The sequence below is a fragment of the Alligator sinensis genome, unplaced genomic scaffold (genome assembly GCF_000455745.1).
Source record: "Alligator sinensis unplaced genomic scaffold, ASM45574v1 scaffold857_1, whole genome shotgun sequence".
NCBI classification, from domain to species: domain Eukaryota; kingdom Metazoa; phylum Chordata; order Crocodylia; family Alligatoridae; genus Alligator; species Alligator sinensis.
In genome coordinates, this window is record NW_005842439.1 from 820,507 (window position 1) to 833,064 (window position 12,558).

At 43.5% G+C, this 12,558-nt stretch overlaps 1 protein-coding gene across 1 annotated transcript in view; it reads right to left on the minus strand.

The window, feature by feature from the left end:
* Positions 1–12,558, minus strand: part of AKAP13 (A-kinase anchoring protein 13) — a 97,331-nt gene that overhangs the window by 19,758 nt on the left and 65,015 nt on the right. Inside the window, exons 10-15 of the mRNA XM_025211969.1 lie at positions 10,934–11,001; positions 8,873–8,939; positions 5,729–5,864; positions 4,705–4,817; positions 3,416–3,562; positions 386–651 (exon numbers count right to left, since the gene is read on the minus strand). Coding sequence (XP_025067754.1) covers positions 386–651; positions 3,416–3,562; positions 4,705–4,817; positions 5,729–5,864; positions 8,873–8,939; positions 10,934–11,001 — 797 coding nt within the window. The remainder of the gene's footprint in view (positions 1–385; positions 652–3,415; positions 3,563–4,704; positions 4,818–5,728; positions 5,865–8,872; positions 8,940–10,933; positions 11,002–12,558) is intronic.

Sequence of the window (12,558 nt, forward strand, 5' to 3'; positions counted from 1 at the left end):
CACCAGAAAACTGCAAGAGGCAAGCGACATGATAGATCCCACTAGGTTTGGGGGATTTCAACCTGCTATCATGCATCCATCAACTGAAGGGATGCTGTCAGCTCATATGCAGGCCACATCAGAACTTTTCTAAAGCTAAGTTATGAAAAATGTAATACCAGGGAACATAAAGAACTGAGCTTGGGGCCCCACTGTACTAATACTCTGAAACTCTGCCTCACTGAGGCTATATTCTAAGTAGATAAATTAGACAAAGGGATGGAGGGAACACAGAGGCGCAGAGGGGTGAAGTGACATGCCCGGGGTCAGAGCTGGTCAGGGGGAAACTAGAATCTGGAACTTGGGAATACCCAACTTCTGGCTCCATACTCAGGACACGCAGGTGTTTTTCATCACTTACCTGATTCACCAGGATATCTCCTATCCTCTTGATGACAAAGTTCTTTTCACTTTTGTCCGCCAGGGACTCTTTCTTCCTCTCCAGAATCCGCTGGAAGAACTGGTTGTGGATGTTCAGCAAGTCATCCAGGCAAGGAAAGACCTTTTCTACTGTTTGCTGTTCAAACTGCAGTTCCTGCATCATTCCTCTGCTGTAGACGTCACTCATGATCTTCAGCGTTCGGACATGATGCATCTCTGTTTGCATCAGTTCTGAATAGGATGGGGACAGGGCCAACAAAAGAAGCATGTGAGGTGCCATCATGATGCACTACGCTATTAGTATCTTCTAGAGTGCTGTACTACCCATAGCACATTGCAAAACCAAGGAAATGCCATTGTCAGAGTAAGCTGGTTAGAAGGAATCTTTTTGGTGAATTAAGTTCACTTAAGTGCCACAGGACACATTTTCCCTATTCTGATATTACTCGTACTGAAAGGACGTACACATGTGAACTCAGGAAAAAACTCTGCTTACAATGCAGTCAGGACAGGATACTGGGCTCCAACATACTGTAGCTGGACTGTTTTGGCCTCTCTTACTAGGTACTGCATAGAGTAGTAATGTAAACCATATTTTATTTTTAAAGAGCACAGGACAGCATGGTTCATCTCATCAGGGCTTGGACACGAGCTATTTACATTGGCGCATCTGTTTTGTACATGAATGTAAACTGCACGAGGACAGGGAAGGGACAATGCATAAGCTTATCCTAAAATAGCAGACCATAGGCTGCCACTACCATACCTCATCACTAGGTGGCAGGGGAGCCAGTTATAACCTATTTGCACTGAGCAAATGGCTGCTCTGGGGTAAGTTGTGGATGTGTTCACGACTATCCCGGCATAATTTACATTAGAGTAGTTTTACTCCTGATTCTTTTAGGAGTTTATATCACCTGTCTATTCCTTGTTAACACTGGTTTAAAGGTCAATCACAGTGGTAGAAACATGTTGTGTGTCCTGGCCCATAGAGATAGAAATAACCTTGAGAATAGCTGCATGGAAGAATTGGTGGTTTGTCATTATAACAGAATATGACCAATAAGGAGACGGATAGATCATAGAATCATAGAAGTCGGGTCGGAAGGGACCTTGTAGATCTTCAAGTCCGACCCCCTGCCTGGGCAGGAGAGAAACTGGGCTCAAGTGACCCCAGTCAGGTAGGCATCGAGCCGCTTCTTAAAGACCCCCAGAGCAGGAGCCAGCACCACTTCCCTTGGAAGTTGGTTCCAGATCCTAGCCGCCCTAACTGTGAAGTAGTTCCTACGGATGTCTAATCTGAACCTACTCTCCAACAACTTGTGGCCGTTATTTCTTGTTATTCCGGGGGGTGCTGGGGGAAACAAGGTCTCCCCCAAACCTTTCTGGTCCCCCCCAGTGAGTTTATAGATGGTCACAAGGTCCCCCCTCAGCCTTCTCTTGTGAAAGCTGAACAGGTTCAGGTCCCGTAGCCTCTCGTTGTAGGGTCTGCCCTGCTGTCTCTGGATCATGCAGGTGGCCCTCCTCTGGACCCTCTCAATGTTGTCCACATCCCTCTTGAAGTGGGGCGCCCAGAACTGGACACAGTACTCCAGCTGTGGCCTGACCAGTGTCGTGTAGAGGGGGAGGATCACCTCCTTGGACCTACTTGTGATGCACCTGTGGAAGCACGATAGGGTCCGGTTAGCCCTGCTGACCGTGACCTCGCATTGTCGGCCCATGTTCATCTTGGAGTCAATGATGACTCCAAGATCCCTTTCTGCCTCCGTGCTCTCAAGAAGGGAGTTTCCCATCTCATAAGTGTGCTGCCGGTTACTGCTGCCCAAGTGCAGCACCCTGCACTTGTCTGTATTGAAACGCATCCTGTTTTTGTCAGCCCACCCTTGCAACCTATCCAGGTCTTTCTGCAGTCTTTCCCTCCCTGCTAGCGTGCCCACCTCACCCCAGATTTTGGTATCATCAGCGAATTTGAACAGGTTGCTTTTCACCCCATAGTCCAAATCGCTGATAAAGAAATTGAACAGTGCGGGCCCAAGGACCGAGCCCTGGGGGACTCCGCTGCCCACTTCCCCCCAGGTCGAATATGACCCGTTCACCACCACCCTCTGAGTACGACCCTTCAGCCAATTAGCAATCCATCTGACCATGCAGGCATCGATGCCACAGTCGCCTAGTTTAACGAGGATGGGGTGAGAGACAGTGTCAAAGGCCTTGCTGAAGTCCAGAAAGACTACATCCACAGCGACACCTGCATCCAATGCTTTTGTGACCTGATCGTAAAAGGCAATCAGGTTAGTCTGACATGACCTGCCCCTAATGAAACTGTGCTGGTTGCCCCTCAGCATCACCCCTGATGCCGGCCCATCACAGATGTGCTCCTTGATGATCTTCTCAAAGAAGATGACTGACAGATCACTAGAAAATCAGCTGCTAAGTGCTTGAGGCTAGCGGTTGACCAAGAACATTTCTGAAAATTCTTTTACAAATGTCAGGAATTTTCAGACGTGAATATATGAATTTTACTTATGGCATAGCTTGGAGCCAGTCATCTATCTCTGTTCTTTATTTCTGGGAATATCTATATTGTTAACAGAATCTGAACACAGCAGAGGGACAGATAACAGTAACAACCACTGCAATGATCCGATTGTGTGCAACACATTAGGATTCTTGTATCAAGATGGTGAAAAAACAAATACAAGTAACTACTCTGAACACACCGGTAACTGAGTGTAAAGGTGTGCAACAGAAACTGGGGAATGCTGTTTGTTTGCACTGTTCAAGGCGAGTGAGAGATAGGTGGCTAAAGTTTACAAAAGGGCACTGGAGAACTTCATTTCCAGCCAATTCTGGATCTCATGAAGTGTCAACATTTTCATTAAGTTAAAGTTTCCAAATTATTCTTGAACTGAAAAAAACAATACCAAAATAGCTGTTCCAAAACAGAAGGTTCCTGCAGTCAAACAAAGTCTCTTATAATGACTGCATGTCTCACCATAAATGACGTCTTGCCGTTTGACAACATCTTTCTTTTGCTGACGCAGGAACTTGCTGTCCACTACTTGACTCCACGACTCTGCCTCCAACTGCTTGGAATCTAACTCAAAGTCCCCCATCAGCTGTCCTTCATTCATGTCTGTACCTGCATAAAGGCAACATAAATAAGTTATGAAGACACAGATGACTGGCCCTATTTGAAATTTCTACTAGGTATTCTAGAAATTTCTACTAGGTATTCAGTTTTAGGTTTTGCCATGAGTGCCATGAACATCATACGCATTTCTGACTACTGGCATGGAGATAATTACGTGGAACTGTACTCAGTAAGTTTGGTAAGGAAAAGTACTTTTCTAGCTTGCATGGTAGTTGCGCTACGCAAGTCCACAGTTACCAGGTAGACTGAACTGTAGCTTAAAGACTAGAAAAAAATAGCTGTATTTTCTAAATAATTGCATAATAATTAAAGTGCTATTTGTCCTCCTTTGTTTATACCAGTAAACTAACAGAACTGTTAAGGAGAGATTTGTAAAGCCTGTAGTTTGAAGCTAAGAAAACCATGGGCTTAGAGTGGAAGATTATATGCATCAGTAGCAACCTATTTCCAAAGAAATCATGCATTTGTGCCTGGAACAAAATATGCAAGAATTCAAGGCAGCTGGAAAATTTCCCTGCCACCAAAGTCTCTCTCTTGTTTGGTTCCTCCTGAGTTAAGTCCATTCTGTATTTTGCTGCTCAGTGTCAGCTACCACGTGAGTTGTTTAAAAACTAAATTATAACTTAGAAAACTCTCTGCTTAAAAGTTAACTTCTTTTCTTAGTTTGAGTTACACTAGGTGCATTATTTTTAACTAAAAAAGGACAAATTAAACTCTATTTGGAACATACTGACAAGAAAAAATGTAAAATGTGTAGGGCAGGTAGATGAATGGACCAGAAAAGCAGAACTATGAAAGAAGACTAGAGAGGAAAGATCCACTCCTAAACTATAAAGAGCCAAGTCACTGAAATGTAAATGAAACCCTTTGCGTCTCCCTCCCCCCTCCCGCTCCCAATTAGAACTTGCTAAAATGGTCTCTTTTATAAAGAAATTACTAAATGGGCCCATGTTTTATTTTATTGTCTACATTTTCTAAAGTAAAAGGAAATAAAGGCTTTAACTTTCCATCAAAGAAAACTTATTTCAAAACGCAGTTAATGGATTTTGCATTTCTAGCAAGTAACACTGAGACCTTCCACGTGCTGGTGATGCTTTTCCGTTTATCTGAATACCACTAGGATTTCTTACCCTCATCAATGAGCGACTCTGTGGATTCATTCACTCGGCTGATTTTATGTAAAGAGTCTGTTGACTGCGACAGGTATTTCCAATTATTTATTGAGCTTTCCTCACTGCCAACTCTGCAGACAAAAAGAAAACAGAAGACTGGTCAGGACTCTTGACAGCCAGGCAATTGTTCTTCAAGTTGCCATAAATGTTGTCTAGTTATGCACAAGTGTAGGTACTGAATGCATGTAGTGTTGTTATGTACGTTTATTGCTAATAACAACAAATTAGGGTTCAGTAAACTAGATAACCTCAAATTCTAACCGAACTGGGCATTTCCTAAAAACATACAGCAAATCTTTGAAGTATTTTTCCCTATTTGTATTGCCACCCAGTTCCTTATTCTAGCTGGGATAGGATTTAAGCCAAAACATAGTATGAAATGCTGTTCAAGTTACTGTTTTTCCATTTCCAGTGATGCTAAGAAAGATTGGAAATTTCCCAAGGGAGCCTATGCAAGCAAATGTCTAGCTGAATACATTCAATCTAAAGATTTGGATACGAAATTAAACTTGTAGATAATTTTTTCCCTCCCAGATTGAGCCTTTTGATATTCCCTTTCACACCTCTACAAATACACACCCCAGAGTATATTTTAAAATCACTGGTGTTAAGAAAAATGGAAATGAGAATTTTTTTTGTAGAAATGCTTCCTCTTTATCAACCTTCTGTATGTATAATGATAGTGTGGGTAATAGAGCTCTTATTATCATGGGCTCTGAATGGGTCCATAGCTTGCAAACTGTTGAAAACTGAAACTCACAGTAGACAGGAAATCTAAGTTATATTTCTCACAGTATCTTATGCCTTTTGAGCATGCTCAATGTAAGACTTGTATTTCTGTATAGGAAAACATCTTTTATAACTATGTATACAGAAATGTGCGCACAGATTATTCTTAAAAAAAACAGGAAATAATGTACAGCTTTCACTATCCTCACAGTGCAGTTGCTGTGCTTTTTCACGGTGAGACAAAAACCCTTACCCAGCAATGTTCTGTATCGAAACGCTTTTTGAAAGTGCTGTGCTCTGTTGTGATCTCCTGTTATTGAATAGTGAGGTGACGGTGTTTTCATCAGGGGCAAGTATTGCAGAGCGGGGGCGCTCCTTAGGTTGTGAGGCTAGAGGAGAAAAGTCAGATTTCTGATTAGATGCCATCCCACCTCCTTGCTAACCTCAACAGGACGATTCAACCAAATTGCTTTGTACAATGCACTTCCTCTATGGAAGAGTTCCCAAATGTTTTCTTCTTGCATACCCTCATCCAGATTTTCCAGCTGCCTGCATGCCCCTACCAGCATACATTTTACATTTTAACCCCATAAATGCTAGGTATTATTATAATGAAAATTAAATCCGCTATTACCCAATTTCTCCCGTGTACCCATCAGACATATCTTGCGTACCCCCAGGGGTACGTGGACCACAGTTTGGGAACCCCCGCTTTTGGGAGCAGATTCCAAGCTATGCACGGTGATAGCTCCGCTGAAATCTGATCTCCCTTCAAACCAATTTTAACATAAGATCCATTAAAAAATCCTAATCAAGGTAACTTTTCCATTCACTTTGACAATTTTGCTGAATTTTAGGGTTAGACTTCTGTAAGCAAGCACAAGTTGTGCTCTGTTAGTCACAGGGGCATGGGAGCAGCAGAGCAGCCTGCAGGTGGCTGCACTCCCAATCAGGCACAGCCGCCTGATTGGGAATGGGGCCCAACCGTAGGTGATAAAAGCAGGCTCTGAGCCACAGAGCCCACAGTTTGCTTCTAGCAGCCAAGGGGAAAACATCACCTAGCTGGAGCTGCTGATCATGCAACATCTTGGAGGTACAGGGAAGAAGCTATGGGGAAGGTGGTGGCTCCTGGGGCACGACCTAAAGCTACACCCTGCTGGGGCTGGATGGTGTGGTGGGGCTGTCTCCAAGAAATGCCACACCTATGCCTCTCCAGTGAAGGGTGAGTATGGGGTGCCAGAAAGTCTCAGCCCCCGCTGCCTTGCAGGTTACCCCGTGGAGAGGAAAGGCTAGGGGAGCACACCCCGAAAGACAAAGCAAGGGCGCAGGTTAACCGTGTGGAGCTTGAGGCAGGGTCCAGGTCATGAAGGGGCCTGATGGCTCAGATCCACAGTGAGGTCTGAGGCATACAAAAGGAGCCAGGTCTGAGGCTCCAAGGGGGGTGGGATTCTGAGCCCTAAGAAGGAGCTGGGCGTGAGGCTCCAGGAGCAAGGGGATTGAGGCCCAGTGTCGGGCAAGGGGATTAAGACCCCAGTGTGGGGGGCGTGAGGGGACCAAGAGGGTCCCAAACCAGGCAGGGAGCCCAAGGAAAAGCAAGGGGCTGGGAGCCCCAAATGAGTGCGATTGTGACCCCAGTGTGAGGGCATGGGAGTGAGAGTCCCAATGTGAGGCACTGCAGCACAGGTCCCAGTGTGAGGGCACAGGATTATATGTTGGGTATTAGGCCATGCAAATTTAGGCTGGGTGTTAGGCCATGGATGCCATCTGTGAGGCATGAAATACGGTATAAGAGGAGGTCGGAGCCATGTATAGGCCCTTGGCACCAGGGCAAGTAAATGGGCAGCTTCCTGCCTTGTTATCAACTTTCAAATGTTTCACCAAAGGCGTAGCAGGCAAGATAGGAGGGCGGTTAGCCCAGAAACAAGCGGGTGGGCCGAGTCGACCAGCCCCGAGATGGCCACTTATTACAAGTTCCTCCCTCCTACCCCCCACCAATATCTTTGGAAAAGTATGGAGCCTACACGGCGTGGCAAGATGGTTTGTATTGGTTCCGGCCTCTTGAGAGAGAAAGCACTTGAGTATAATTAAATTCTAATGTGATACTGGGGAAAGAAAATGAAAAAAGATGATGCACTGCCAGCCATTATTTTTTGTGACCCAGTTTGTTTCTTCATATTCCTATGCAGGGAAGTAGTGACCACACTGTTACTACACTGAACACCCATGCTTTCCAAAAGGGACACAGGAACACCTTTGAACTCTTCCCTGTTCTGCCTGTGCTACCCGTGGCCTGATGGAGAGCTGGGTAGAATACACAAGCCCTTAACCACTCTCTTGGGAAGTGGAGAACTTTATTCAGTTCAACTGAATGAGCAACACGACCTGTACTTCCTTGAGTGCACAGCTCTTCTCACCCCTGATATGCCCTGAACTCTCTCGGAGTGGGTTCTTTGACTTTCTGCTTGCACAACAGACAGAAATATCCATCCTATGTCATCCTCACTCCAGTTATGCTGAAGGACTTGGAATATAGGAACTAGGAAAGGTGTCTGAGGATGTACCCATTTCTTTTTCTCCCTGTTCAGCTTTTCTGGTGCTTAGTGGGGTGTTGTTGCTCTGCCTGGCAGTAGCAACAAGGAACAGCTCCTTCCAATGGCACAGTTTGGAATGATCCTATTCTTTTTAACTTGGCCTTTGAATAAAACACTCAGTTTAACCATTGTTTTATACATTTTCTTTGGTCCTGAATAACCTAGCAATCTACACTAACAAAACACTAATGCTCACTCTTTCCAGTGTCAAGAAGTTATTGGCAGCCATTCTTGTTTCAAATGATGTTAGCTTCAATGCGAGCCAGAGGAGCCTATGGGCTATTTTAAAATTACACCTGAGTGGATATTGTCCCTATACCACTTAAACAGTTGCAGAGTTCTGCTGCTTTGCTCCATCCTTAATTTTCCCCTTCCACTATGGTGAGATATTAGTTGGCTCACACAACAACTATGATGCCTCTGATCCAGTTAAGAACTCACTAACCCAGGGACATTTTCAGTTGAGCAGCCATGACTAGATTCCAGCTTCTCCAAATCACCTAAATGGAACTGGATAACTAGAAAGCACCGCATCTCCAACACTTCATCACAGCCTTAAATCAATTTAAGATTATACAGATAACACAGAAAAGTATAAGCCGTTTGCTCGTTACAGTCACCACCTCTAAAATCCTGAGCACTGCTTTCTGTGCACAGAATAGATAACTCTTCCCTGTATCATAAAATGTTTTTCATCGTACTAAAGTGTGCAATATTGCTTGATCACAATAATTAAAGATAATGATAAAAAATTGGCAGCTTTTAAGGAGGAACATTAAGGAAAAAAAAAAGAAGGAAAGGCTTACGTTTGTTTCTCATAATTACTGCGGGTAATGATGAGGTATCATGTGCCTGCAGCATCCCTTTTTGTGGCTGAAAGAAAAAGAAAATAGACTTAACTTCCTCACTTAACAGGAGTAGAGGCCTTTGCTTATCTATAGATACTTTTTAGTTTTCATTATATAGCTACCAAGATCTGAATTTTCTCAGAACTGCTTAGAGTTTGGACACGGCACACTGGGCATTGGCATATGGCATTGCTGTTAGCTTGGGGGTGAAATCCAAGTCATTGGACTGTACATAATGACAGGCAGAGAAGCACTTGCAACACAAAGGAAAGAAAACAAAAGGAAGGGCTGATACTGCAAGATTATTAAAAAGTCTATTAAAAATTCATGGAGGTAGCATTATACATAACCGGCAGGGTTATTATTTTTTAACTCTAATCATAACACAAAAAAGAGACTTCTCCCCAACCACAGCTCACCTGTTTAAAAAAAGAAACGAAAAACTTAAATGAGAAAAGCATGGTAGGCTGATGAACTTGGATAAAGGCTGTCTGTATATTGGACAACGATATTCATCAAGAACCATTATATATTGCACAAACCACTATTTTAAAAGAAACTCTAAGCAGCAAAATCAAGCACTCCACAGTTAAGAAGTGCCACAATTAAGGGGGAATGTGCCCTATTGTAGATGTGTGTTATACTTCTGTCTTTAACTACATCATCACACACTACTATTTCCCAAAGATCTCTGCTTCATTCAATGACAGACAGACTGTGATCCCTTTTCTGATCAGCATTTTGTTTTATTTTATCTCCTTGCTCATCCCCTTCTAAGCCCTGCTTTTCACCCTGATGCACTCCACATGGCCTGCTACCTCTTTCTCCAGGCTGACTGTTCACCAGCCTGGAGAGTGTTGAGAGCAAACAAGCCACCGCTTTCCCAGTCTTCCTGCTCTCAGTGCCTGTACCAGCAGGCCTCCTGTTCCTCTGGCTGGGGAGGACCAATTACAGGGAAGGCCTTGTGCAGAAGATGCTCCACATCTGTATTCTGAAGAAAGGCAGTGACCACACTGGAAAAGCCCAGCACCTGAAGCATCTTGTGTATCAGCATCCATGTGCCTCAAAATGGCCATTTTTAAACATGGAGATGCTGATACAGGAGACAGTGGAGGCTGCTGGAGCACGGTAATTAATCACCACGCTCCAGCAGACTCGATTAATCGAGTTTGCTCTGATGTGCTGTAATTACAGTGTGTTGGAGCAGCCTCGCTGCTCGTGTATAGGTACCCCTAATGCTTAAAGCAGCTTGAAACAATCTGTTCTCTTCCTACAATCCCATGCCTCATTCACTATGTTATTTCTAGAACAAACAAGGCAGAAATGCATCCACTTTGGCTATGTGGCATTCATTCACTCATTGAGCACCATCCAACCAGAACACAGACACAGCGATTTTTAAAGAGGTTTGCAACTGTAAAGGACTGTTATAACTCATATACTCAAGATGATCAAATTGGACAGACCACATGAACCTTGGCATTTCCAAATTCTTGAGCCCCTCACTTTGTAACATTAATGCTCTTTTAGTGAGTGTGGACTTGTGTGTGCATCTTCTAAAAGTTATTACAAATGAGCTCTCCCCCTCCCAAAATAGATATTCTACCAGGTGGAATTCATCAGCATCGCTGGATCCTTTAGCTCTGCACCAGACATCTGCCACTCAGGCACCCACAGTCACGACAGCACTAGCAGAACGTCACTATTTCTGGAGACCATCACCAGAGGAAGATGGCATACCCACCTATTTCTTTGCTTGGCTCTGCATCTTAATCCTTACCCTCACCCTTTGTGCAGATCCCTCAAACTGCCTTAAGACTTCTCCCATTTACACATCAGCTCTCACTCTGGATAATGATTATAAATTTTAGGAGAGCCTAGGGAAATCCATCCCTGTAATGCTAGGTACTGAAGTTTCTGCCCAGCAAACTGGAAATTCCTGGGACTAGTAGGGGAGACGCTCCATACCTGCATTTTAACATAGCCCTCCCATTCAGCAGATAACATGACACCTCTTACCTTCATTTTGACCTTTGCACAGGAAGCCAGGCTCTCCTTGCAGCCTTTGTGAACAATTGCATTGCAGTCTGCAAAATGGGAAAAACATACACACAAGCCAGGTCAGAACATCATTTCATTTCTGTTCATTTGTCCACTGAACACCATTTACATTTCTAATTGAGACTTTGAATACTTCAGGAGTTTGACTTCTGGTCATAAACAGGAAGAAATTCTACATATTACTAAAAGCCCTGCTCCATAATAATTAGGCCACATAATGGCATCAATCATTAACAAAATCCCGTATGGTTTGGGGTTTTTTTGGAAGATCTGTGTAAAACATCTAAGGCATGCAGAGTCCCAAAAGATACAAAGATGCCTGTTATGCTTTCAATGACAAATAAAGGAGGCATGGAAAGGGGGAGGGGGAGACTCAGAAGCCAATTAACATGTGTAGACATGATTAAAAGCTTATAACCAGAGGCAGGCAGAAGTAGGGACAGATTTAAACACAAGCAAATTCTTTAGAAAACCCAAATGCTTTCTAAATAAGGCCCTAACTCTCCCCCCACAGACCACTACATATACTCTTCCTTGCTTGTAATTTTAATAATATTTGCTATCAACCCTTGCAGCCACAAAAGACCAAGAATACCGAATCTCACCACTCAACCAGTGAGATCCACATTTAGTGAGTGCTGGGATGTTACAGAAGAGTGAAAAATTCCTTCTTTTCCTGGCCTGGCCTAGAGTAATGGATAATATTGTGATTTTTCCACACTTTGAGAAGACAAAAGGCTCTGATGCATTATCAGCCACATTCAAAAGATTTCAGGTATCTGAAGCAAAAATCATTTGACAACCACTTGAGAGATGTCAGTGCTATTTGAATTCAAACTCAAGCCTCAATCTTGTTTCAGGACCTGACTCTCAAACCCTAATCTACACTTCATCTAGAGCCAAGTGTCACTTCCTCAGCTGGATCTGCAATAAAAAAATAAAGTGCTTATGTCAAGATAGGACCAAGGAGCTGGCCAGACAGCACTAATATGTTGGCTTTAACTGATGCAAAAACCCCACCATCATATTTTATATGGAAATTCTGATTCCAACAATATTGCTTCCAAAAATAGTTCCAGCCCTAGCCTTCAACTTTTCCCTCCATTAACCAAACCATTAATAATAATTAGGGAAGAAAGAAGTTCTGCTTTGCTCCAGCTGGCATTCTAAATTACAGAGAAATGCCAGAGTTACTCAACAGTGACCTTTCAATACACCTGCAGTGTCTCCAATTTTAAAAAGGATCGTGTTAATTCTTGCAGCGTTTAATAATTTGAACTACTCAGTTGGAAAAATAATCTCAACGGTTCATAAATCCATTGACTTAATAGGACCCAAACCTCTCAATTTACTTTTTTTTTTAAACCACAGTCTTAGAGATGACAAAAAAAGTCACAGTGGTGACATGTCTGTGAAAATGTTGGCCAACGCTGCAGGAAGCCATGGCCAGCTGAAGCAATAACCACCGGCTATGGCCAGCTGATGCAAATACCATGACTGCTGCTCAGTGCTGGTCATTCGCAAAAAGGATGTGCATCACAAGAGTCTTGGGGGCATAAGGTTAAGATATTTTGCTGCTGCTC